This window comes from Seriola lalandi, unplaced genomic scaffold (genome assembly GCF_002814215.2).
Source record: "Seriola lalandi dorsalis isolate HSWRI2012SDOR001 ecotype SW California unplaced genomic scaffold, Sedor1 jcf7180002054606, whole genome shotgun sequence".
NCBI lineage: Eukaryota > Metazoa > Chordata > Actinopteri > Carangiformes > Carangidae > Seriola > Seriola lalandi.
In genome coordinates, this window is record NW_019525159.1 from 145,496 (window position 1) to 172,153 (window position 26,658).

Here is a 26,658-nt window from a genome sequence, read left to right on the forward strand (position 1 = left end):
GGGGTGGGGGGGTGGGGGCGAGATCTCTTGGCTGAAAGGGCCATCAAGTGGCCAGAAGCTGAACTGCACTTTCGGCCAGTTGCTGAGACACAGAGGCTGTGCTGAAATGAAGCAAGCAGACCGGTGAAACACTTGCTTTCCCTTGAATTGAAATGGTCATGCTTGAGCAGGCCCTTTGAAGCAGGCTCAAGGTGTCATTTTCTGCTAAATGATGCTGGAGGGGGCACGATTCCCAGTCTTTAATAAAAGAAAACATGACTGTAAGAAGAAATCTTGTATTAAATTTCTCCAGGATAGACATTCTGATGAATGTCATACTCCAAATAATGTTGAATTATACCTAACAGATTTCAAAAGCTAGTATAGTGGCTGTAAGCGACACCGCAGTCCTCTTGTTTCCCTGGGATATCCTTTACAGGCTCCTCGGTGGCTCTGCTATCCAGCTCCCTGTAATGCCACACTGCATTCCTGAGAAACTGAAGAACTCTCGGGTTGTGCAGGTGCCAGTGAACAGCGTTTGTGCTCAGGTCTGCAGGTAGAGGTCACGCAGACGTCAGGGTCATTCAGAAGGAAGGTCAGCATCATATTAGGGTAGGGTTTCTCATTGACTCCCTTTCATTACTTGACCCAAAGAATGAGCAAGACAGTGAGGTGGGTTTGAATGAATAGAGCATGAAAGTTTCAACTTGCTGACTGCTTAAGATGATTGCTTTACATAATGGTAAAATACCATTCAAAATAAAAACTTTTTTTTTTTTAATTCACTATAATGATCTGTTGTAGTGAATGTAGTTATTCTACCAGGCAGCAGAGAGACAAATGATTAGCAATTTGTTGTGGCTACACATTCAGTTATGGTTGAACATGATATAAACTGTACCACTGGGCTCCAGGCTATAAATATGTAATGTTTGTCCTACAATCCTGTAGTTGATTTTCTTTATTTTCTAGATGCTTACTTAATTCACAAACTCTGCTTTTCACTTTCAACATGCTGCTCAGCTTTGTCTGTGATGATTTAGCTGAGATTGTGCAGCATAAGTCCCCAGTGTTGTGACACAGTTAATAGAGACTGAATTTGCTTTGCTTATACAGTCTTCCCTTAAAAAGCTGCGCTTCGGGTTCTGCAATTACAGTGTAATCAGTTGCATCAAATGTGACAAAAGACTTGAGGCGGTAGCCTGAGTTGTGTAAATGTAAGTAAATGCTGCACTAACTTATTCTCTTTGTTGAGATCATGCTAATGACTAAACGTTTGTTGCGCTGAGATGAAAATCTGGATTATTCTTGTCTTTTTATGCCACATCACAAGTTGAAAATATCTTCATCAGTCAAGAGATGTTTTTGAAATTATTTTGAAATATTTTGTGATGTTAACATATTTCAAAAGCCTATTAGATTTTCATCATTTGATTTGGTAGAATTATTATGAATATATATTATTTGGTATTGTACTTCCATAAAGAGCATGTGAGAGACAGATTGAAACAACAGTGGCCACGATATTTATTTTTTGTTAAACTTGCAGAAACCAAACTGAGCTTCATCTGTAATATATCTGTGGAAGACCCCTTTAATATTTTAGGAAATCTCATTAAATCAATGTATGGATAATTAATGCTTACAACTTCAAATGGAGGTAGAATAAACAAATTACCTGAAATGTATTTGTGCTCATATTGCTGATGCATTTTAATATGTTGATTTTATGAGCATCCTGTCAGATTTCCATTTAAATCAAACGGACAAATGAATAGAATTTTTGAGGATGAACTCACATCACAGTCTTTGCAATACAACAGGAGAGTGGTTGTCCAGATGTGCAATTCTCTGTGGCTATCATAATTATGGCAAAACGTTTTGATGAGGCGTCATTTATAAAGATTTCATAAGATGTAGTTGATTATTTTATGAATGATAAATAAATCATTTAGTAATGCTTTATAGATGAGTTATGAGCCATTAAAAAGGACAACTTCTAGGTTGCCAGGTTGCGGAAAATCCTCCTCCAGCATGACTTTGCTTGTCTTTTAATCACTTTAATTCATTAGGGAGACCCCTCTTGACCAACTAGCTTCTGGAAAAGTACTGCAAACGTCACCAGTTATAAATGTTAAGAAACGATTTTTACAGAAGAAGGATGATTTCATTTTTAAACAAACTGCTTATATTTGGATTTTACTCCAGATGTCCTGCAACCTTTTTTCCCGGAAAGTGCGTGGTTAAAAATTCCAAAGGAGCTGGCTCCCTAAGAAATTAAGAACTAAATTGAACATTTTTATGGTGGAGTCGGTTTTTTTTGGCAACCCAAAAGTTGTTCTTATTTATGGCTTACAGCTGATCTAGAAATGTTTAGAAAATGATGTAACAATTAAGAAAGCTACTGATTACATCTTACAAATCCTTTATAAAATCAGACAATTATTTATATATATATTATATTTACTAATTATTGAGCAGTTGTTTCATTACCAGCCACGCGGTGGTAGTAAAGGTGCAGCCTACTCATCATGACATAGCCCACCTAGCGCGTGCTGCGTGTGCGCGCCTAAACGTGCTTTCTTGTAATCAATTTTAAGGGTTTCACCAAAAAGAAACAAAACAAAAAAAAAAAAAAAGAAAAGTTAATGTGTCGGTAAACACCTCCTTCGAAACATTTTAACGATTCAAAAGTAAAAAAATATTCCGGCTGTTAAGTTTTCTTTAACCTGTTAAAGTGGAGAAAGTTCAGCTCGCCTCTCCCACAGACTAACAGCACTTCATTCAGCAGCTGCTGCGGAGCAGTGGGAGAGTGGGAGGGTCTGTCGGTGAGCCTGCACCACTTTACGCTGTGAAGTTGTAGCAGCGGGGAGGTTATCACCATCAGTGTGGATTACTGACAGCACCCAGGTGACTGGACCGATGAGATGATACTGACACACAACAGGAGCCCTCTTCTGCTCACCGTCACCTGCATGTGCTTCTCAGGAGGTCTGCTGTGGTCCTACCAAGAGGAGGATGCCAGTGACGGGTAAATCTAAGGACATGACAGCATCTAATAACACGAGGAGCACTTGTATTAGATAAAGGGAAATGCTTACTTTGCTTCAAAATGTTTTCTTCCACAGTGGAGAGTGCTCTGAAAATAACATCTCTACAACAAAGTACCCCTGCGTGAAGTCGACTGGAGAAGTTACGACGTGTTACAGGTAGTGTGAATGTGATTCATAGAGTTGGACGCTGTTGTCAGACTGGAAGGATGAAAATAGGGTGAAATGATCAAGATGCAGTCCAGTTGGCGGTGTGTCCCTGTGAAAATGATTTCAAAATGTAGCTCTGGATTTTGTAAAACTTGACTTGTCATTTATCACTCAGCAAAAATGCTGCTCAGATGCTGCTTGTTGAAATGTTAGTGAAGTGGAAAATAGCTGAGACACTGGGCACAGCTCTGCGTTATTAAGCACTGAATGATAAATGTAAGTGAAAGTCACATAAAATCTTATTGCCTGAGGCCGCCAATGGCATTAAAATAAAAATCAATAGGCTGTTAAACATCCTTATTTTTATTTTGTTCTGTTAAACTTTTTTTTTTTTTTTTTATCATGCATGTGACTTCATATTTTCAATGAATCAGCTGTTGGTCAGATGTTTAAATGAGTTGTAAAATGTCAAGCTGTTTTAAGTTAGTTGTATCTAATATATTGAAATTAAGGGATCTATATCTAAATATCCACAAGTGCCAAGATTGGCCCGTTCTGCTCTGACACTGGCTTTAATTATGACAGTTCCCAGACACTGTGGTCACAGCGTTGCCTCTCAGCAAAAACTCCTGTCAGAGGCTACGGATTAAGTTGTTACAACCTAATCTGTCTTCATTGCAAGGGGCCGCCTCATAGGCTTAATAGAAAAAGATATGTAACTACACTTTTAAGAGCTAGTTTTGTCAAAAATTTTTTAATAAAATCACTCAAATATAAACTAATTTTGATTGATTTACACATCAGAAAGTTGTGACAACGGATGCAAGTAAGTCTAACAGAAATTTGTATCATTTCATTAAAAAAGAGCTGCTTTTACTATACACTATTGGGAATCAGTTGAACAGCTGTTAAATGTTCAAACACCACTATTGGGGAATGCAGTTCTCTTTTTTCCAGGCTCACTGTGACTGATGAGATGTGCAGTAGATTTGGAAATAAAAATCATGCAACTTATTCAGGGAACTCATTTCAAACATTTTGTCAATGATCTTGATTTACAGCAAATCTATTTCTGTGTGCGCTTTGCTGGGAAAAAAGCATTGAGAACGAAAGAAATGCCAGACTTGAATATCTCTTGTGAGAAATCTTCCAAATGTCGACTTTGTGAGGTTTCATCTCTGCATCACTTGACAAACTGCTGGTTATGGTTCAAGCACACAGTGACATCCCGTTTGATCTTCAAATCTCAACACGCTCTTAACATAATTATGTTGTTTTATGGTTATTGGCTGCGGCCACAGTTGTTTCCCACAATGTTTATTTAAAGAAGAAAAACGGTTTCAGCCAAGACCCATATAATGTGCCCTGGGTGCATTTCAGTTCACCTGCACAGTGTGAGCTGGTGACTGCACATCAGCCCTGTAATTGTTTGTAGAGAAGTTTTATTGTGGTGCCAGAAATTCAGATTAATGATCTGAATTTGATAAGATGAATATGGCATTTGCATTCTACAATTTTTTCTCCCCAAAACGCAGGCACATACCAGCGCAATTACACCTTGGCATGACTGAGATGGAGTTCAAAGGGAACCAAGTGCGATTTAAGTTGGCAAGATTCAGTTGCCAAGGGAAAGTATAGGCTTATGGCATTCATTAGGCACTCTGTGGAGTATCATTGTGCCTGCACATCTCAGAACATTTCATTGCTGTAATAAATTTTTCTTTTTTAAAACACTGTCAGAAAAACTGTTTGCGTAAAACTTGCTGCCTGTACAGACAGGTGTGCTCTACTTTGATGCTTTGACATGGGCCCCAAATGGTCCAAGGGCCCCACATTTTTCTTTTTTTCCTTTTTTGCAATACATCGGTCTTAAATTTGGTGCTAATTAGTGAGCGTCAGAGGTGCTGGCAGTTGGATTTTGTTACCCTTTGGACAGAGCCAGGGTAGCTGACTAAACTAAGCCAACGGGCTTGTGTTTGTAGCTGTATATATTAGACACAGTGGTGTCAAGAAAGCTGGTAAGCATATTTCCCGAAATGTCAAACTAGACTTTCAAATAAGGCTTAATGGTTACTTTTAAATTTTCTTTTAACATGTTTGAGGCGTTGAAATTCAAGCCTTCCCTATCGGCCCAGTGGGACAAGAGAGGCCCTGATGATGGGATTTTGAAACAGACCCCCTCCTTTGGTCAAGGCATGCCACTGGGTGCACAGCGTAACACTCATCCTTGAAGCATTCATCATATTGTGAAACAGCACCAGTGGAGACGCCAGAGACCCGGAGAGCATATGTCACAGTACAAGAGAGGTACCAGGGCCTCAGCTGACTCTGACCATATCTGTCTCACTGTCAGTGCAGGCACATTCTTCTCTCACTGCCTCTCTGGGTTGTTTCAAGCAGAGATTGTCATATTTGGGTGAAAGGCCTAGTGTGTTGGGATGCAGCGTGTTCAGGCTTCACAACAATACGTGCTCATATTTGTGTTTCTACAGGCTGTGGAGTGAAGGATGCTTGGCTCACAATGAGGCTGTGCAGAGTTGTTTTTTCGAGGAGTCGCAGTTCAATCATGAAGGCCTGTGATTGTAGCAGAAATGCTTCACTAAAATCCAAAGTAGGGTTTGATTAAAATGATAAGGTTTGAGCTGTTTGTTTGAATTTTCTGGTTACTGCTGTTGCTTTTCTGCAATGTACCTCACAGAGATCAGTTTATAATCAGTATAACCAGCAGTATTTCTGGTCTTTGTAAGGTTGTTGTTTCTGTTGATGGCTATCCTTCTTTAGCTGCTTTGGCCATGGCGGTTATTGCTGGCCATGCTAACTCTGCTCTTTTTTCCTATAGTGTTTTTTTTTTCTAAACCACTGCTGAGAACATTAATCCATCACTTTCTTTGTCCAGAAAACCTTCTTTAATGTGGCTTCTATCACAAAGCAGGATTACTGAATAAAGCTGGACGAGTATAACCCAGGAGAGGTTTTTATTTGAGTCCATGTTGCAGATTTGAAATGCCTCCAGGTTTTTACTCAGCAGTTATCCAGCTAACTTCATAATCCTGCTTTGTGAGACAGACCCTCCCAGAAAAAAAAAATACCTGACAGCAGCTGTTAGCAAACAGCAAATCTTTGAGCTTTCATGATTTCTTTTAGGCTAAGTCGCTTTTATCAGCTGGCAATAGCAATCTCACACAGTTGTAGATGGGTTTTTTTTTCTGCCTCTGAGATGAAGTATCATATGACATCTCTGAAAATCCAAGATGAGAGCCAGATCCGATGTGTTCACCATCATAACATCGAGACACATTAATAGTCTCTGTTTATAACTTTTCTTAGGTGACGAAGGGGACATGAAGCAGTGATTACACTGGTTTGATTTATTGCATACGTGCGATGTCGGCCTTACCTTACCCTGTAAAGGGAATGCTTCTTTGGAAAAGAAGCAGAGCACAAGTGGAGCGAGAGTCTTTTCCACTCTACAGCTGTAACAGTTACGCATAATTGATGTGTGGCATGTGTAATTGTTGCTTTGTTATTTTACCAAATAATTCTGGTGGTAAGACGCAGTTTGTTGTGTTCTTCGGCCCCTTTCTCTGCCGCTCCCTCCTCCTCGGCTCTGGAGTTTACACAGTAAGGAAACTGAGGATAACATTTCTTCTCCCCTCCTTGTGAGACATGATACTGAAGCCACAATACTTCACATGCACTTGGCTGCTATAAGCAGCATTGTTTGGGTCTCGTAAACATCTCCATCACCTCATTCCAATGAAATGCATTGGAATCATTTTATAGGGTTTTCCCTTTATCTCTCATTTTCACTTACTTAGAATTACATAGATTTTCCATTGACAGCAAAACAATAATTGATTTACACTGCAATTCCCAGTTACATTTAAACTCGGGGGGGCTGAAGACTCTCTTGTTTCCTCAGTTTTGTAATCTGTTTTTCACATCATATTTGAATGTATTCTGCGCCTTGGAATAATCCTCTCAGCTGAACTTGTGCTCCTTCTCCCAATTCAAACAGCTTTCAACACGAGAAATACACTTGAGGGATCTTCGTTGCCATATTGTCGGCCCTCCAGTGATCGGCGCTCCATGAAGGATATATTGTGGCACAGCTTAAGGAGTTCAGCAGGCCTTTCTTTTGGGCTACTATGTTTCTGATACAACTGAAAATACTCTGGAACCAAAAAATAGAACAAACCTAGATTTATGGAGAACATATGAGTAGCATCTTTCAGGAGGTGGAAGATTTGTCATCCAGGAAAGCCCCCATGTCATGATATTGTGACATTAATATCAACTGACCCATGGGCACACATCCACTATTTAGAAATAGACGTTTAATTGGTTAGAGTCCTTTAATAAGATGCCAAACTTAGATTTTCCATCCGTTTTAAATACCTGTTCATACTCTGGTTCCAGGTGAAATTACACATACACTGATTCAGTATAATTAGGTGATTATTCCAGGATAAAAGAATGAAAACCGTCTGCTGGGGAACTGATGACTGCACATGAGTGAGATGGAAAACATTAGGCAAATTAAAATGATTGAAGTCTCCGGCATTCTCTATAGGTGTGTTTTTTAGTACTTACAAACCCAATGATCAGCCACCTGATGTATGCTACACGTCAGAGAACCAGCAGGCTTTAGTCTTGTCTACTTGTTTATAGACCAAAGAAAAAAAACAGCAGTATAAGTTGTTGAAAGATTCCTAGTGTTGAAGCACTATAGCAAACCATTACACCTCTGTAGCTTGTTGTGAACAATGTTGTTATAGTTTCCATTTAAGTTGGAAGCAGGCGTGGTTTTTTACTCATTAAAACCAAATTTGTATTTACTAAAAAAACATCTTTAGATTAAGTTCAAGCCACAAATTATTTTTAGGAAATAACAACATTATAAGCTGTTGCAGCTTAGTATCTGAGGAGACAAAAATGCATCATGATAAAGTAAATAAGTTGTCTGAGGAAGGATCATGGAATAAGTCCAAGCTGTTTCTCAACATCCCTTTGAGTGAAACAGGGTTTACTGGAATTAACCTCAGTAGATGCAGAATGAGATAATGCTCCTGAAAATCATGCCAATCAAAAATGCCTGAAATGATTTACTATACCTGGCATGGTTTCAAAGCGCTGTGATACTGTACACTGTAGAGTAGAAGAGAAAAAAAGCTGCTGTCCTAATGAACGCCATTACATTCCACAAGCAGCTCTATTACTAAAATGCCATAAACTTGCTTTTACAAACTGCTCAAAACATGTGCTAAATATCCGACACAACCGTGACACTTTATTTAAGATTTATCCCATAATTCATCACATCCCAAATGTCCTGTCAAGAAAAAGACATCAACATCTGTTTCCTATCGCTATTCAGAGAGAGGATATGAAGCCTGTTATCTGAAGTGGACTGCTGTATCGCAGACACTGTGCCGTGGGTTCAAGGAGTTAACATGAACATTTGGTGTTACCCTGACAGCTCCCACACAGCTGAAAGTTAAAAGGACCTAAAGGCACAGAGGGGAGGTCAGCTGCCATGTTAAGCTAATGATCCTAGTTTGTCAGATTTGAAGCCTGACAGGGATCAAGTGAGGATGTCCAGCGAAACACTTATCATAACGTGTTTATTCGATTTTTTTCTTTTTTCTTTGGTGAATTCATAAACATGTCAGGAACTTTACCCTTAGACTCGACCTGGTGCAAAGCCTTCCTGCGCACAGTGCTAACTGTCAGCGATGAAATGATTCACCCAAATGGGCAGAAAAAAATGAACTTAGAGTCAGTGGAGTTAAAGTGTTTACTGTTTCCTCTCATCTCTTAAAATAAATGCAAAAATTAAAGGACAAAATATGTTTGTAACTGCACCCCAGAAACAACTTATATAAGCGTTTTCTGATTTGGCGCCTTTATCGGCAGGACACCAGACACCAATTGTCAGTGTCTTACCTTCCAAAAAAGAATTAGACAACATGGCTAAGATTTGGAGCTTTTTCAAGCATATTATCTTCTCAGTAGGTCGGAAAACAATTTAAATCAATAAACGAAATTCAAATCTGCCGGTCCTCTAGACTTTGAGATCAGCTCTGTGTATCAGGCTGTATGAAGGCCCTATAATTGGAGGCCCATATGAGCACCAAGTTTAGTTTCATCAAATGCATCTGGAGCTTTTCAACTTGAAAATAAACAGGTTGTATTTAGTGTAATTTCTCGTAAGCAGCTTCTCAGCTGTTCAGCATCTGTGCAGCAGTAACCGTCCTCCATGTGTTTGACTGAAGAAGAGGGCAATATGCTTTTACTTCCTGTTGCACATAGACATTGACTTGTGCTTTATCTCCTCTACCACCTCGACTGTATAAATCAGAGGTTTTTCTTGTTTTCATGTGCTTATTAGAGACATTGCCACAAGACAGAACTGCACCTACTTTCCCCTACAAAGTGAATTATAACAATCAGGTTATTGTGTGCATTACGCAATTGTTTTGTTAGTTTTTCTCATTCACAATTTTGATAAATGATCTGCTTGTTTGCTCATATGCATATCCCACTTCAGTAAACAGCCTGCACAAGAGGAATTACTTACACCTGCCTGTGCAGTTCTGAGCTTACAAACCTCAATGTAAATACATAATTACTTGTTCATCATTTATTTCCTGTTTAAAACTGAGGTAACTGTTTCTGTAGTGATGGGATGCGTCAAATACAATGAAGAGATGATGAAGTTCAAGTTTGATCTGAAGATGCAAAATAAAAATATACCTTTTACCTTTGAAAATATACCAAGAAACGTATGTTTCTGTCGTGCAAAGAGAAGAGTTCAAACTGGGGAAGGCAAATATCTATAAAAAGATTTTTAAAAAAAATTAAAATTTAATAGTAAAATATAATAGTAAATCTACCTACACAACCAACTAAATCTACCTACACAACCAACTACTACGACACATTTAGATATTACAGGAAAATGAAGTCAGCAACTGGTTTCCTGCATGTCCAGGAGAAGTACAACAAGTTCTCTTTGTCTCTGAAACGCTTCATTGGTATTGACACGTCCATCTGAATTGACGTGCACACATCTGCATTTGTAGAACAAATAATAAAGTTCTCCCTGGCTCTCTGAAAAGACCTGTGATTGGCCAAAGTCTCCCATTACAGGCTAGATTTTCAGAGACAAGAGAAGGTGCAGACGTCTAGTTTGCTCTCACACAGCTTGAATTACAATATGCTGAAAGGTGTTTATGGAATTTTTGCACATTGATGCCAAAAAATGATTGCCTACCTCAGCTATTATTTTCATACATCAACTTTATTTATGATTATCACTTGCTTTTTGTCACTTTTGTCTGTTTTCATGTCCTATAGAAATATTATGTTTGTTGACGTTAATAATTCATAGCACATATGCCCCAGAGCGTGTGTCACATTAATGGTGTCGCCCTTTGCACCATATTTTGAGTAATATTGTTATAGAAGTCGAGCCAATTGGCTGTGTGCAATTTCTGCAGGTCTTGTCATTAATGCATTAGTGTGCTTTTGGAAATTCTCAGTCTGTGGCGTGAGCAGGGGGTGGGGGTCGGGGTGGGCAGGTTTTTTCAAGTTTGATTTACAGTCGTCGTTCACCTTTGCTCCCATAGAGGGTGATATTTTACAAAGCATTTTAATAGCATACGCTATCTTTATTATTTTATTTGAGATGAAATGTGAAGTAGCTGTTTATCCAGTCTCGTCAACAATTCATCTGATATGCCCTATTAGGTAATGGATGAATGCCCATCCTGTTCCATAGAAGCACCGGGGAAGACGCAGCGGAGTGTAAGTGATCATGGTGATAGCAGGGGAGGACATGTTAGTGTTAAGGAGCATTCCTTAGTGACGAATGTAGAGCACAAGCAGCAGCAAACATCCTCTCCCTCCTCTGTTATTTCTTCGGTGCATTGCACATAATTCTTTTTTTTTTTCTTTTTTATCTTTTTTTTTTTTTTTACAAATCAACAAACATGGACCTTTCTCACTCACAAATAAGAAATGAAAGACTTCCTTTTTTTCTCTTTATCTGCCATTTTTCTTTAACTTATCAATTTTTCTTTCTTTGAATAATCAGAAATTGGATTCAGACTTATAATTTGAACATTTTCAGCATTATTGGATATTGGAGTCAGATTAGACTATTGGAGTCTAACTTGATTTGGTTAAATGCATTTTACCATCTGTTTTCACTTGAAAGATGACTAATGCAAAACATGCCTTTACCGGAAAGACCATGACTTTGAGAGTTCAAATACTTTGTAATGTGTCCTAAAGCCTGGAGTTGTTGTATCTGAATGATATGACATCTGCTGTTTGGATGATTCTGACCTGTTGCCCATCGTAACACTACACAGTCGTTACCAAACAGTAAGTTTAAAGTACAGAACTGGCTGAATATCGAAATTAGAAACAGGGACTGAACGTGAAAAGAAATGGCTGTGAATCAAATATATGACTAAAGGACATCCTTAAAATCAGAGTGAAGTCAATTGTGTTAACATAGGAACAGGTATAGGAAATTGGCATCTGTGTTAACTGATAAGTGCTGCAACATTGACAAACACACTAAAAGGTGGTACATCCTACATGAAATGAATTGTAAGATTGATTTGGTGCCTGGTGATCTTTGAGACCTTGTGGGGTCTGCTTCTCATTCAACAATATTTTCAGATCGCAGGCATTTTTCCTTCTGTAAACCATGTTTCGCTGAGTTTTTTGTGACATTTTGATTTCTTAAAATCCCACTCTTGTTTCTTTTGGCTGATGCTCGTTCACCCATCTGTTTCTTTCTGTGGAGAACTGTAGTGTGGTCACGCTTTGGTCATGCTGTGGTTTTGCAATGGTTAAGAGATGTGGTGATATGTAAAGCACAGGTTGTGGTTTTTCTGCCTCCACGCCTCTGCTCTGTACATTCAAGACAGTGTTCTAGTTGTATTTAACATATAATTACATTCTACCCAGAAAAAAAGATATATTTAAATCATAATTATATAGCAGCACTTTGCAGAAAAAAATGTATTTATGCATCCGTTACTGTCAAACAGGAACTTCCTGACAAGTTAATCAGCTAATTTATAGCAACTGGGCGTTTTTTAACTCTGTGTGTATTCTTTTCTATAGCTGATTGTTATTCATCACTTGAAGCACTTGAAGCCTTCATTTATTCTCCTATTAGTGAAAAGAATAAGCTGCTAATTTATCAGTCTTGAAGGACAGCAGCTAGCCAAAGGAAATGTTCGACTGCACCAGTGAGCACACAGCCGTATACCAGTCATATTAAATTGTAAACAGCTGCAGCATTTAAAGTTAATAATACACATTGGAAAAGGGGCTTCATGTTTGGTAGCACAGATGTAGCCCCCTCCATTGAGAATTTTGCTTGTATGCTGATGAATGTCAGTATTTGTTGTCAGTTGTAATTCAGTTTAACGATATTCACCACCACCACCATCATCAGTGTGTTTGTCCAAATGTCAAGACCATTATTATACTGCAGTTGTAGAGCTACATCATGCCAGTCTGCTTAAGTTACTCATTTGTCTTCCTGCTTGCCCTCAACAAGGCCAAGTATGTTTTATATGTAAGGAAATGTGCACATTTATAAGACTGCAATCTCAGTTAGCCAATGCTGGCTAATTTTTATGTGCAGTCCCCGGACAGAATATTAAGTTTCACTACATGTAAGTATTAAAATAACATGAAAACCACAAAGCCTCAAATGGGCTAACATATGTCACATACCACACATCTCAGTTACCTTACACACGGCGTGTCAGGAGAACATGTGAAACAGGTAAAAGGAGAAATATAATACAGTAACCATATCACATCGAGTGATTATCATCTCCAGCTGTGACACAACCTCAGGACAGATATCCTGCATTTAATGCATATCTGGTCTCCTGACAGTGAACGACTAGCAAAAGATAGGCCACACTGCTTAAACCAGAACAGAACAACAGGAGGCTGTGAGGGTGTACGGTCAAGTGTGTAAGCATGCTAACAGTTACTTATTAGCACTAAACACAAGTACAGCTGAGGCTGATGGGAATGTTACATTAATTTGCAGGTATTTGATCAGAAACCAAAGTTAAATTGTCTAAAAATTAGACAAATTAAAATTTTGACCTGATGATAGCACTAGAGGAAAAGTCAGAGGATCAATAAAGTTATTAGGGTTCATCCTGAGGGGAACATGAATGTCTGTACAATATTTCATGGCAGCTGTTTAGACCAAAGTCTGGAGTCTGGACCAAAGCGGTGGACCGACTGACATTTCCATTCCTAGAGCCATATCGCAATCATGAGTAAAAACAGTGGATGTAGAAACTGGAAACCAGCACATATTTATGAGTCAAACTCACAAAAAAGTTCTACTCATCCAGTCCTCTAAACACAAAGTGCCGCCTGTCACTTCTCATAGCTTTATAACACTTCATTTAATTCTCCCAATTGTGATTGCTGAGAAGCCATTAGGAGCTCTGAAGTAAACGAAGTGTTTGGATTTCTCACTCACGTACTGGTGTTCGGTTTCATTGTCATGAAGCTTGAATTGATCGAAGACTGATTGAGGGCTCTTTTTCAATTTAAGCCACTTTTCCATTGTAGTTTTGATATTTCTTTTTAAATCATCCGGAGGCGGTAGTGACACGGCAGAACAACTCTGACTACTGGAAGGTCTTTGCTGAGAAACAAAGAACATCTGCTTTTTACATTCAAGTATTTATGGATATTGTTGGAGTCAATCTTACATTTCTGCTCTGGGATGAAAGATATTCCATTTTAAAGGCAAATAATCTGTTATAAACTACTGTTGATTTTAGTTCACCTGTCAGGAGGCCAGGTCTTTAGGGACCAGTTTTCTTTAAATCCATTTTTACATCTGATTTTTTTTTTGCATCATTTGCTTCGCAGGGCTAACCGTGTTGCAGTTTGTCTTTTTTTAGCAGATTTTTCCACACTGTTTACGTAATGAGCTGTTGAATCTGTGAATAAAAACAAAGGAATTAAATTACAAATAATCCCTTTGAGATTTTCTTTTTAGTATTTCCCGCAAGTGGAAGTTGCACGCTTTCACAGTAACTTCAGTGTTTGAAGGGGATTGGTAATATCTGGCTTATGTCCAGCAGAATGGTTTGAGTTAGAAACACATGGAAGGGCTGATGATGGCTTACTGTAACAGGCCACAGACACAGTGCTCTATATAATTTCCTGAGGTGTCAGGATCAGAAACATCACCCATACTCCTGCACTTGCCCTCTGCTTTTTAAATGAAAGTTTATATACATGAAAAATTGAGTTTCTTTACTCTCAATGTGACACAAAAGCAGATAGATTTCATTATGGATTACTTCACATCGTACAGCATGTGGTCAGAGTCAAATCCGATTTGTATGAGGCGGGTACACCACTGAGGAAAAGCAACATAGAGAGGCAGAAGCTCGGATTGCCTCTGTTACAGCCGACTAGTAGTGTTTTGGCTCCAGCTGTCCGCCAAAGCTGAGCAGAGCTCAAGTGCCTTTGCTGCAGTGGGTTTCACTGAAAAACTGACAGTTTTGTTGGATTATGTTGGAAATGGCAGCACAACAGGCTGTACATGGAGAGAGGTCCTTATTTCAAGTGACCCTTTTCAGCCATGCTATTGTTCAGTTGCCATGTATTATAACAATTATTCATTTCCTAAATGGCAGCGTATTGGTCAGACAGACAGGAATACTTCTTTTCTGTTTTTGATTTGGCCTGGTTCTGTGGGCTCACTGTTGCGAACCTCACACCCAACTCATTCTGGTCCATGAAGTCACTTTTTGAGTCTTTTTGAGCAGGAAACACAGATTCACAGATGAATATTCAGGAGAAGGTATTTGTTGTTTTAAAGGAATAGTTCTACATTTTATGAAACACATTAATTTGCTTTATTGCTGAGCATTAGATGAAAAGATCCCTCATGGATGTATGACAAATATGGTACAAAGCTGGTTAGCTTAGCTTGGCATAAGGACTGGCAACAGGGGGAAACACCTAACCAAGTGCTGTCCAAAAGTTAAAGAAGGTGCAAAAACTGAAATTTAATTTTTTTTATACTTTTGTTTTTGCACAGATTAAACAAACAATATATAAGATTAATTATTAATGAGCTTTAGAGGTATTGTTAGACAGATTTTGTTACCTTTGGACAGAGCCAGGGTACTTGTGCCCCCGTTTCCAGTATTGATGCTAAGCTAAGCTAAGTGAACATACAGACGTGACAGTGGTATCAATCTTCTAAATATATTCTCAGCAAGAAAGTAAAGAAGTGTATCCCTCAAAATTTGAAGTATCATTTAATAGACTGCAGTAACCATAATGACAGACATTTGTGTAACCAGCAAAAACAGTTCCCTTTAACTTGTGTCTGTATTGTGCTGCTACACACTGTGACAGCATATTTTCCTACCTTTTTCACATTTACCAGGCCACCCTGTTGACGTTGTGTCACTAGAGAGAAAATGAAAACAAAAGGGCAAGAATTAAAAGCTGAGTTTTGAATTAGGGACGTTAAATTGAGCGATGCATTTGCAGAGTCTTCAAACCAGACTGCTTGTTTATTTTAAATGTGGGGCCTGACCAGAGGGGGGTTTTGTATCAAAGCTGTGCGACTGTTGCGGGCGGTGAGCTCTGAGTTCAAACAGTCATTAACCAATAGGTTATGTTAATGTACCATGGTAGTGATCAAATGAGGCGCCATTATTTCTCTGGGCAGACGTATACGCACTCACCCTGGATACAGATAGAAACAGCATTGCAGATACCCGTTCATTTTAAATGGAAGAAAGACCTGCTGGGTTGTTTTATACTATACCATATTTCTGTCCATTCAGCAGCGTTTCGTTTTTAAAGTGACCTCCTTGGATGTTCAGGACGTCAGCAGAGTTGAGCCATGCGTTAAGAACAATTTGATTTGCAACAGGGCCATGGTGTGCTCAATGTGCCCTTTAAGCTCCATTAAGGTATTAATATTCAGTCAGATGACTACATGTAATGTGAAAAGGAGTTGCTTGCAGTGAAGAAACCACAGGAGGTTATCTCTTGTGCAGCTCTACTGAGCCTTTTAGCCCCATTAAGCTCACAGTTTTGGTTTTATGGATTCCAGTGGGTTGATAATATTTCTACGTGTCTGGTGGATGTGGAAGTTTACTATTGTTTTCTAACATTAGCGTTAACTGTGTGATAAGGTGATAATATGTCAGGGCTGTGTGTCTGGCAGCTTGTCTTGGAGCTCTTCTGTTCCTTATTTGCCAGTTCCTTATTAATGCAGCTGGAAAATGTCTGTTTTTTTTTCAAGTAAATCTTCTAACAGCAACAGGTGGAGACACTCAAAGTTGCTTACAAGCCATGTTGTAAGGTATATTGGTTTAAGTAGGGAACACTATGCTCTGCAATAACTGCTTTTGCACATTCTTCCTAATTCAGATATTCTATCTGATGCCATCTTAGTTCAACACCAGACACCATTAAACATTTAACATTTTATTTGTGTAGTAGAGGGATCGTGCCAGGAACAACTAGCCTGATCCATCCTTTCTTATAAAGTTCAGTGTGTACATGAAGCACTTGAACAGCTGAGTTGTTGTTGGAACATGTGATCTGTGTAATGTCCCTTTAGTCTTCACACTGCATTATACTGCTAAGTGCTTTGCGGTTATAATGCTGTAAGTGTCATTGTCTGAAATGGCCTGCCTCCAACAGACAGATATCAGCTTATGGAAAAACATATTCCTCCAACAGCATTTACCTTTTATGGCATCTCCAAACAATCAACGTTTATTACATTGTAATTAGTCACAATTACAGGACATAATATAGCATAGCTGTATTATGTCAGCAACGCATTTAAAAGAGGAATGTCAGTGAATTATGAACCATCACGACTTCCTTTTCTGAGTCTAGTATTTTTCCCATGATAAATGACCTTTACAAGAGTGTTTTGTTTTTTCAGTCTGGAGAGTTGGAAAACACAAAGGTATCCAGGCACTCTGAAAACACACTCTCTGTATTTTGTATTTTTATGTGTTCCTATAAACCCATTCTCCTGAGGGGGTTATTTCTTTTGGATACAGCACTGGCAGAAGTAACTGTCCTTCCTAATGGGCCACACTGTAGTTTTGTCTAGCTCTGGAATCCCTGATGTGTTGCTAAACTTGATCTCCTTTTCGTCATTTCGTCAGTGTGTGCTTATAGAAGTATAGGACACATTTTGACATGTTGTGCATTTTATTTCTAAATGACATAATGTGAATCTCCAGAACAAACGTCAAAACCGCGAGGAATTACAAACTGCAGTGCACCTTTGTTCAGCTGTTTATATTACACTGTGGTGACCCTGAAGCTGCAGAGGGAGGCTGTGTGCGTGTGTGTGTGTGTGTGTGTGTGTGTGTGTGTGTGTGTGTGTATGTGTGTGTGTGTTTCTAAGCATGACTGAGAGAGTTTATATGAAAATGACAGCATTTAAATAGTCTTTAATATCCTATGAATCCATGTTATTTATGGTGTGTATGTAGTACAGTAATAGAATCAGGAATCCATGAGGATTATAAAATGAGGAGACAAATCATTTTGGTTAATCTAGTTTCTGGTTTAAGTTTGACCTCCTGTTTGACTTTTTTGTTCCCTACTGATTATTTTTGCTTTGACAATATTCATCAGTCAGAAGAACATATTTAGATAGGGGTGTTTTAACTTGTCTACATTAGTTACACTGTGTTGGATACACATTGGAATACAAAACTGCAGACATACAAAGGCACAGCTAAGTACATGAAGATATTCCCAGCATTATATTATGTTATTCTAGAGCAGCCACCGACAATTATTTACATTATTTCTTATTCTGGCAACTATTGTCGGGATTATTAAAATACTCATTCAGTCCAATGACTATATTTGTAGATGGATCAAGTGTCTCCGCTTCCGTCCACTCTACAAAAATGATGCCAAACTATCGTGGATACAGGGGCTGCCATCTTGAAGCAGTGACATTATATATGGAGCGATAGTCAGTGCAGCAGTGAATGGGTGGTGGAGCCGCAGTATCCAGGTCCCACCCGTACAACCGCCCAACCCAATCACAAGTCAATCACAGCTGTCAATCAATCCTTTTTAAAGCATTAAATAACTAATTAAAAACAAAAATGAAAACTTGAACACACATCAGAACTACCTAAAACATCCGCTAACATGGAGCAGGCAGGGTTTTTGACCTATAATGCAGCCTGTCATCAGGGGGCGATCAAGATGTTTTGACTGTAACTTTGCCATGCAAATGGAGATCAGGTGTAAAAGTCATTAAAAAGCTTTTTATTTTCGCGGAAAGAGTTGAGTGAATTAAATTTTTCCTCAAAGGACCAATATTTATCCATATTCATTGAACGACCAATAACCCTTAGTCATTATTTCCCTGATTGCTAATTTACCAGTATTATTATTCTTTTCAGATGCTGCCAGCGCTCATTCTCCAAAAGAAGTACTAAACATGAGGATGTCGGATCATTACAAGTTGGACAAGAACATCAATTTAATGTAGGCCTATCTGTGACACGCTTAATAACTGAAAGTGCTAGAAAATCAGACTTTGAGTCTACAGCAGAGGACAATGAGTGATCCTGCTATGCAGCGTTGAGAGTGAGTGAAGCATTGACCCTGCTAGTCAAGAGTACAGGACGCCAAGTAGTCTGTATACATGCAGAATACAGGGAAAGATGATCAGTTGTGTTGCTGATTAAGTCAAAGGTTTTGGATTTAGCAGCTAAAAAGAGGGAGAACTGAAGGAACTGGAGGCTGGCGAGGAGGGAAGTGCTTCAGTCCAGACCATAGACTGAACCTGAGTTACTGTTGATGAGGAAACGTCTGATTTAACAGATGGTTTTGTGCAAACAGACTAAATGGTTTATGCCTTCGATGCACATTTTGGACAACATGCAGCTGAAGATCAGACTGAATTCCTGGCAGTTAAAGCAGGAGCAACCATGGTCCTGTCAACAATCACATCTTGTAGAGGGTATCATTTTTAATGGAAAAACAAACTGCAGCCTCTTCATGCTAAGTATGAGGCAGCTGGTAGATATTAATGACAATGACGCGGGATGCAACAGTGACGCAAGTGGGGAGAGAGAACGAAGAGTGAAATGTCACTGAAAAGAAGTCGTGGAATTTGATTTTAAAAAAAAAAGGCAAACAGTGGCGTTAAAGGAGAGAAGAAGAAGCGGCCAAGTCTGAGCTGTAGAGGACTCCAGAGGATGGACTAAAGAGTGTAGTTCAATAAGCAGGGAAATAATTTAGAGGCCTTTGACACTGATTAATGAATATGGAGTCAGATCTGTGGGGAGGTTGATTGTAGTCACAATAATCAGAAGCTCATTTTTCAGCTACTTTTCAGTTATATACTTTATGTCTTTCTGTTTCCCAAACACGAGGTAGAAGTGAAGAAAAAATATCACAAATCATATTATTTTATGTCTTTCCGGGGACAAAGAGTAGACATTTTTCCCCTGATGTTTTCAAACTGCAAACAGTCAACATGCTTTTCAGCTAAAAAGCCAATGATGAATGTTTATTACAAATATTTATCTACTAATATTTACTTCCCTCTCATTTCTCTTGGATGCATTTACTTGCCGATTGCCTCTTGGCAGCATTGTGACACTTCTGCAGCAAAGGTCTACAGTATGTGAACAGTCAACATTAATCAAGTCAAGTCAATGTATTTATCCTTTATCCTTTATCCAACTAACACTTTTTTCATCATTAATGAATGCATTTTTTATATTAATTGATGAGTCATTTAGTCTATAAAATATTGTAAAATGCCAATTACAACTTTCTGACACCTACAGATCGTCTGGTTTGTCCAATATTGAATTTACGATGAACAAAAATTTAGAAATTTGGTAAACTGGAACTAGATATAGTCTGACATTTAGTTTAAAGAATGGCGATCTTTATATTATGAATTATGAACTGATCAGTGTTTTTATATCACACTTAATCCGCTCCATTCAGCATGCGTGAGTGTCCTCTCCACTTTGAAAAGCATCTCTCGTGTGGAATGCAGACATGTTATTGTATATCACTGGCAGCAATGCTAGACAAATAAGCCTCCTGTGAGCAGACTGCATGTGTTGTCTCACAGCTGTGTGTTTGTGTGTGTGTATGTGTGTGCGATACCCTCAGTTTTGTAATTGTTATCCCTGTTAGAGAGGAGAGCATGCTGCGATGTGATGAAGAGGCCCCCTCATGTGCACATCTATTAATTCATCATTCTTGTGCACTTTTTATGCTGACTGAATGATTCTGTAGTTGTATATAAGTGTCTGTGTGAATTAGTGTGTTTCTTTACAAGACAAATCCAGGCCAGGCTGGTCCACCATGTTGGTTCAAGAGAGGTCCTCTGTTTATAAGGTAATGAGAGTGCTTATGGTTCACCCCGGGTAACTGAGGTCAGACTAATCTATGTCTACATTTTGGGGGGGCCGTGTAAAATGATAGGGATCACTGGCAAAATTAAATAACCTTTAGGGTGAAAAAAGGCACAGGTGGCAAAACACTAATCGCCTGTGATGTCCTGCTCTTTCTGAACAAGTGCAGGACTCACAGTGTAGTGTGTCTGTAGTCAGATGTCATTCAACAAGCTTGTATTTTGTGTGTGTGTGTGTGTGTGTGTGTGTGTGTGTGTGTGTGTGTGTGTGTGTGGACATGTGACTGTGCAAACTCTGCTCATTGATATTCTTGTAGAAGAGTGTCATGAAGGCTTCTGGGATATCTTTCCGCCTTGTTCTCTCGCTCATGAATATGAATGAAATCCACATGTGTTTTGAATTTTTTTTGCTGATTTGCATGAAGTTCATGAGCAGCTAACAAGCTTGCGCAGGAATTTATTCTTAGCTGTTGTTATGAAAGGTGCTACAACTCTGTGTGTCATCGCTCAGCATGCTCTTGTTTTGTGTTCTGAATATTATAAAGAGCTTCATCTCTAATTACCCATGCTTAATCTTTTGGATAGTAGTTAAATGCTAAAACATCAAAGAAAAATTCATGTCACGCTCTTAGACTGTCCCCTTGTGTGACGGTGTGGAGAGTGATCTAGATCTGAGCTGTTTCTGCTGTTCAAACAGTGTGAGAGGAGCTGAGGTAGACTGTTAAATAGCTTTCAGGGAATCAATGCCAGATATTGACTGAGACGGTTGTTAAAATCTAGACAAAGCTGTTTGGAAAGAATTATATCCTTTTCGATTTAAGCATTAGCAGAGGCTAGAGTTTATTACCACGCTTCATAGACACTGCATCTATTAAAAGTGTTACTTTTACCCCAAGCAACTTCAACAGTTACCTTTTTGGAAAGGTGTGTCAAAGTTTTGTTATTGCTACATAGCCAGTGTTAGCATTAACATCTGTTTACTAACCAGTCTAAAAGACACTTTGCGAGTTCATCAAACTTCATTCCTTTACTCGCCAAGAGCCGTCTCCAGTTGTGGAAAGCAAAGTCAGTGTTAACTCTTGTCTTTACACATCTTTTCTTCTACTGAAGTTAGCACGCTAACCTAACGCTAACCCTGGCTCGTCTCGTCACTTTCCAATAGCAGCTGTAGCCTCCAGCAAAGCGCTGCTCCAAGGGCGTAATATAACCCTCTGTATTGCAAACACAACGATAGCCAAAGAACTTGTCAAGCAAGAATGACCACCACCCGCTCACGGCAGGAAACCATGTTTGGCAGCAGGGAAAAGTAACAACTAGCCCAAAAACGCAGCACTATTCCAACTGGAACATAACACTTCAAAGCAGGCAGTGAAAAGCGAATGCTTCAGCACTAACCAATAGTTTTAATATGAGATTTCAACTATTAGCATCTAGGTTTATTGTAACTCCAGCTATATCACATACACATAAATCTATATCTGGTGTGTGATAAGAATGTAATGAGCCTATATGTTCACATATCTGAATTGTATCTCTGAGACCCTCCATACCAAATGCTTGACAGATTTTGTCCACCCAGAATATAAATCATGTCGTTGCTTTGAGGTTATTTCATTGCTTTAGCGCACTGACCTTCAGCCGAGTGTCTTTTCTTGACATGTTGTTTCAACTTGTAGACAGGTCATATCATTACCATCTCAGTTCTCACTGGGTCTGCCTGTTTTCATGTCCAAATGTGTCAAATATAAAAGGTTAACAAAGGGACAACATAAGAAATCAACCATTTTAAATTGAATCAATTTGTATAAATGGAAAATGCAAGATAATACTGTAATTGTGTTTTAAAGTGCTATAATCTGCAAAGTAACCAAAGATGACTTTTTAGATGTGTTTATTTAATGATATAATGAGAGAAAGAACAATAGGGTAGAATATTATGGGGCTAATAAGCATTTCCCTGAATGCTAATTTAATAAAGATGCAGTTTAGTGAAAACCTCAGAACTCAGATATGGATTCAGTTTCCATGGGACGATGTTGCCTCTTTCATGATCTTCTGGAGACGGACGTAGATGTTTGTTTTCTCACGATTGTTCAACCAACCCTGGTTATTTTGCTAAGCTGCTTATTTGCTATAAGTGCCTTCTGTCCTCATGGGGATGTTATTGTGACATGAAATATTGGGTCACACAGGAAACCGTCCTCAGACCAGCTCTCTCAGGGTGTCCAAGCTGTAGCCTCTCCCACCCACAAACACCACCACAACACACAGTGCGCTGAAATGTAATAAACTAGATCCATACTGTGGAAATAACTATCCACAGTTTGGTATGTTTTAAGGTACAGTTGGTTTTGCTTAAAATCAAAACAGTACAGTACGTCCGTGGTTAGCGGGTCCACAACTACACTACACACTACAGCTGAAGCTTGAAGTGTAGCTAATGTGTGCCTCCTAAAAATTATAATTACACCAGCTGCTATGGTTATAGATATCACGTGGAGACAGCAGGGACTATGAACTAAAATCAGAAACTTGTGACTGTTGATAGTAGAGAATGGAGATAATGTTAAATAAGGTGAAGAAAGATTCAGCAGCCTCTAGTGAGGCTAAACTGGGACACATTAAAGGGACACATTATAACTGATTAAGAAAACCATGTTTCTCCCCAATAGAAAAATGAAAAAGAAATGTGTTGGCATTTGTGATGAAAGTGTTTAATCTGTGCCAGCTCTGCTTATATTTCACTTTCTTCTTCGTTCTTGTTGATATTTTAAAGATGGATATATTGATTGTCATCCCCTCCCTTACACAATGAGCCTGTAGACACATGTACACAAACACACACTCTATGCTTGGTAGGCGTGGTATACACAGTGGTATGTACATGAATGTCTGTCAGTTATGCTAATCACACAATATCACAAATGCAGGCCTCTCTCTCTTTCTCTCTCCACACACACACACACACACACACACACAGTGTATTTAGATGCATATACACTAACACACAAACATAGCTTGCTCTCATTTCACTGAGAGCCTCCTGAGTGGTGACTGTTCCTCCTCTACAGTAACCACACCTGCAGGAGCCGCAGAGTTGAGTGTCATTAAAGATGCAAAATGAAATAGTTTCAGATTAATGTTCTGCAGTGGGAGCCTCGAGTACAGTGAAGGAGGTCCTTATTGCCCCTCTGTAGGTAGTAAATATTCAGTGAGTGAAAACACAGACGTCTGCTCTGTTTATCCTGTACCCATCAAAAATGACTTTTAAAAGAGTCGACAGCACACACGGTAGACGCATTGCATCGCAGTGGTGCTGAGTCAGTGATTTTTGTTGTTCTACCAAGATTATATCTGTGATGATGTTATTGAAAAAGCACAATCGTATTTATAGCTAGGTCACTGGATTCATAAATACAACTGGAAGTAGTAGCAAATGGAGAAACTGAAACTGAGAGATCCTTGGTTTTCAGAGAGTAACACTGCACTACACTCACTCTGATCCAAGTTACTGATGGAGCCTTTAAGAGAGGGAGAGCTCATAAATCAATCAGTCTGTCTTCAGAAAACAGGTTCTGCTTTTCTTACTTTTCCACAACATTCATTCACATTATTTCCTTGTGTTTCTTTTATCTATTTATTTTTTCCTCCTAATCTATGGTGTTTCAGAGCAGGGGTTTTTTTCCCTTCAGAATGAATCAGTAACATTAGCTATGCCTTAGCTTTTTAACCTTAATTTTGTCCAGTGTATGAGTAAATAGCTGCAAAACTAATGACATTCCCATCAGCCTCATTAACACGCTGAACCAAAATGGTGAGCATGCTAAACACTGAATTGATAAATTACATCATTTGTGTTTGAACGCTGGTGAGCAGATGAGGGAGAGCTTCCATGAGATGAAATTACCTGACAGGCCCACAGGAATCATCAGACCTGCTCCTGAATAAAAGCTGTAAAGCATTAGAGAGTCATCTTTTTTCAGTGACTCTATCAAAGCGAGTGAGACTGCGGTAACTTCATGGTGTAATTGGATTTCTTTTTTAATCACCTCCTGTTTGAAAGCGACACCTGGTAGCACTTTTCCTCAGAGCTGAGTGTAAATGAGGGATGAATAATGGTTCATGATGATGTGACTTGTGCTGATAAAATATTGCATCAATATGTTATCATGGCGATGGGATTGGAAAGACTTCACACAGATGTTGGAAGAAATGATGGAACAGATTTAAAAGGAAAGCTCATTATTTTGTTGCTTCACATTGTCTCATCAAGTTGTTTTCTCTCACCCTCAAAAACGCAAACACAAACCTTTTGGATAAAGATTAATTGTATGGCCTATTTGAAATGACAGAAAGTCTGAGCGTAGATGTGTTGATTATATTGGAAAATTTGAGTGTTGGATAGAAAAGAAACAAGTAAGCAGGAAAGAAAATGACAAGGCAGAAAAATAAAAGAGTGAAGCTAGTGCAGGTATTTCGTCGCCAATGAGGGATTCAAAAACTAAATTGGAAATTCTGGGCATTCAGCATAGTCAACCTGATGGGGGATTTTAAGTGTAATTCACAAGAGTATCGTTGGACATGAACGAACAAGTAACAACAGTGTGTGTGTGTGTGTGTGTGTGTGTGTGTGTGTGTGTGTGTGTGTGTGTGTGTGTGTGTGTGTGTGTAGTCCGGCCACATTAATCTTCATGGAGATGTTTTCCACATTAACATAATTGTAAAAACAGACCGAATCACTGGATCACAACAAATTCTGCATGAATCTTACATGTCAAACATTATAGCCTACACAGTATGCGAAAATCTGGGACCTGGTACGTGAATGTTAAAGTGTCTTGGATTTTTATTCTTACATGCGTGTCTGTTTGGTGTGTTACAGAAAGAAATGTTGCAAGGGCTTCAAGTTTGTGTTGGGCCAGTGTATTCCTGAAGGTAGGAAAAACTGTTTGGATATCTTGTGAGTAGTGTCTTGTGTGTTTCTGATTATTTTGGAATTCTCTCCCATCATGTCCCATAACATTTTTTGTCTTTTAATGTACTTGATTCAACTTTCTCTTGTTTTAACCTCACTGAATATTCAATGATCTGTGCCAGAAATGTTGCCTGAAGTTTCAAGATGGATGTGAGATTCCCTTCTCTGTGTTCTCTTGCTGCTGTTCTCATTTCTTGCTGTAGATTATGACGTATGCGCTGGTGCCCCCTGTGAGCAACAGTGTACTGATAATTTTGGTCGGGTGGTGTGCACCTGTTACCCTGGTTACCGCTATGACCGGGAGCGCCACAGAAAGCGAGAGAAGCCCTACTGTCTGGGTGAGACTTTGTACAACATCTCATCAATATAAGTCCCTTTTAAAAGAAACAAGACGATGCCTCGTGTTCTCAGATGTTTAACAGGGGAAAGTCAGTTGGAGTCAGTCAGGAGACCTGCACTCATTATGTATACTCTACTCATTTAGGAAAACAGTCATCAGTAGTGGAAGTCAAACTTCTTTAAACAGTCTCTAAACTGGCTTGGTCTGGTGATTCCCATTTCAAAACCTAACTTGGCAAAAAGCTTCACTCAACTGCAATAAACTGCAGCACAAAGTTAAATAGGATTGCCTGGTTTCTCCGTTCTAGTTCAATGCAATACATTGCTATAAATTAATCTGAGTAACTGTAGACAATTTTACATTTTTAATCCCACAATCATTCATTGTTGTTAATTTAATGTATTTTTTGACATTATCATGTTATATTTAATCAGAATAGCAACTTTGTTGTTTCTTGATGTTTTCATGTCAGGTTTCTTATGTAGTTTTTTAGCCTTTCAGAGTTATTTAGTTTCTCTGGATCAACCTACAATGCCTATATAGAGGTGGTTAAAATAATTCATATTCATTCAGTTATAGTCATATATGTGGAATATTGACTAGATGAGATGAATGCTGCAGCTGTGTAGTACACTGTTCTATCTATAATTTGTGCAAACATGGTGGTAACAGAGTGAAATTGCATGACTTT

The 26,658-nt window shown here is 38.8% G+C and overlaps 1 protein-coding gene across 2 annotated transcripts in view; it reads left to right on the forward strand.

The window, feature by feature from the left end:
- The first annotated feature begins 2,753 nt into the window (after positions 1–2,753).
- Positions 2,754–26,658, forward strand: part of ccbe1 (collagen and calcium binding EGF domains 1) — a 32,263-nt gene continuing 8,358 nt past the window's right edge. The window contains exons 1-4 of one of the 2 annotated variants that reach the window (XM_023419476.2): positions 2,754–3,010; positions 3,108–3,188; positions 25,535–25,587; positions 25,831–25,965. In XM_023419476.2, coding sequence (XP_023275244.1) covers positions 2,907–3,010; positions 3,108–3,188; positions 25,535–25,587; positions 25,831–25,965 — 373 coding nt within the window. In that variant the 5' untranslated portion in view covers positions 2,754–2,906. The remainder of the gene's footprint in view (positions 3,011–3,107; positions 3,189–25,534; positions 25,588–25,830; positions 25,966–26,658) is intronic. The other variant, XM_023419475.2, reaches the window with a different exon arrangement.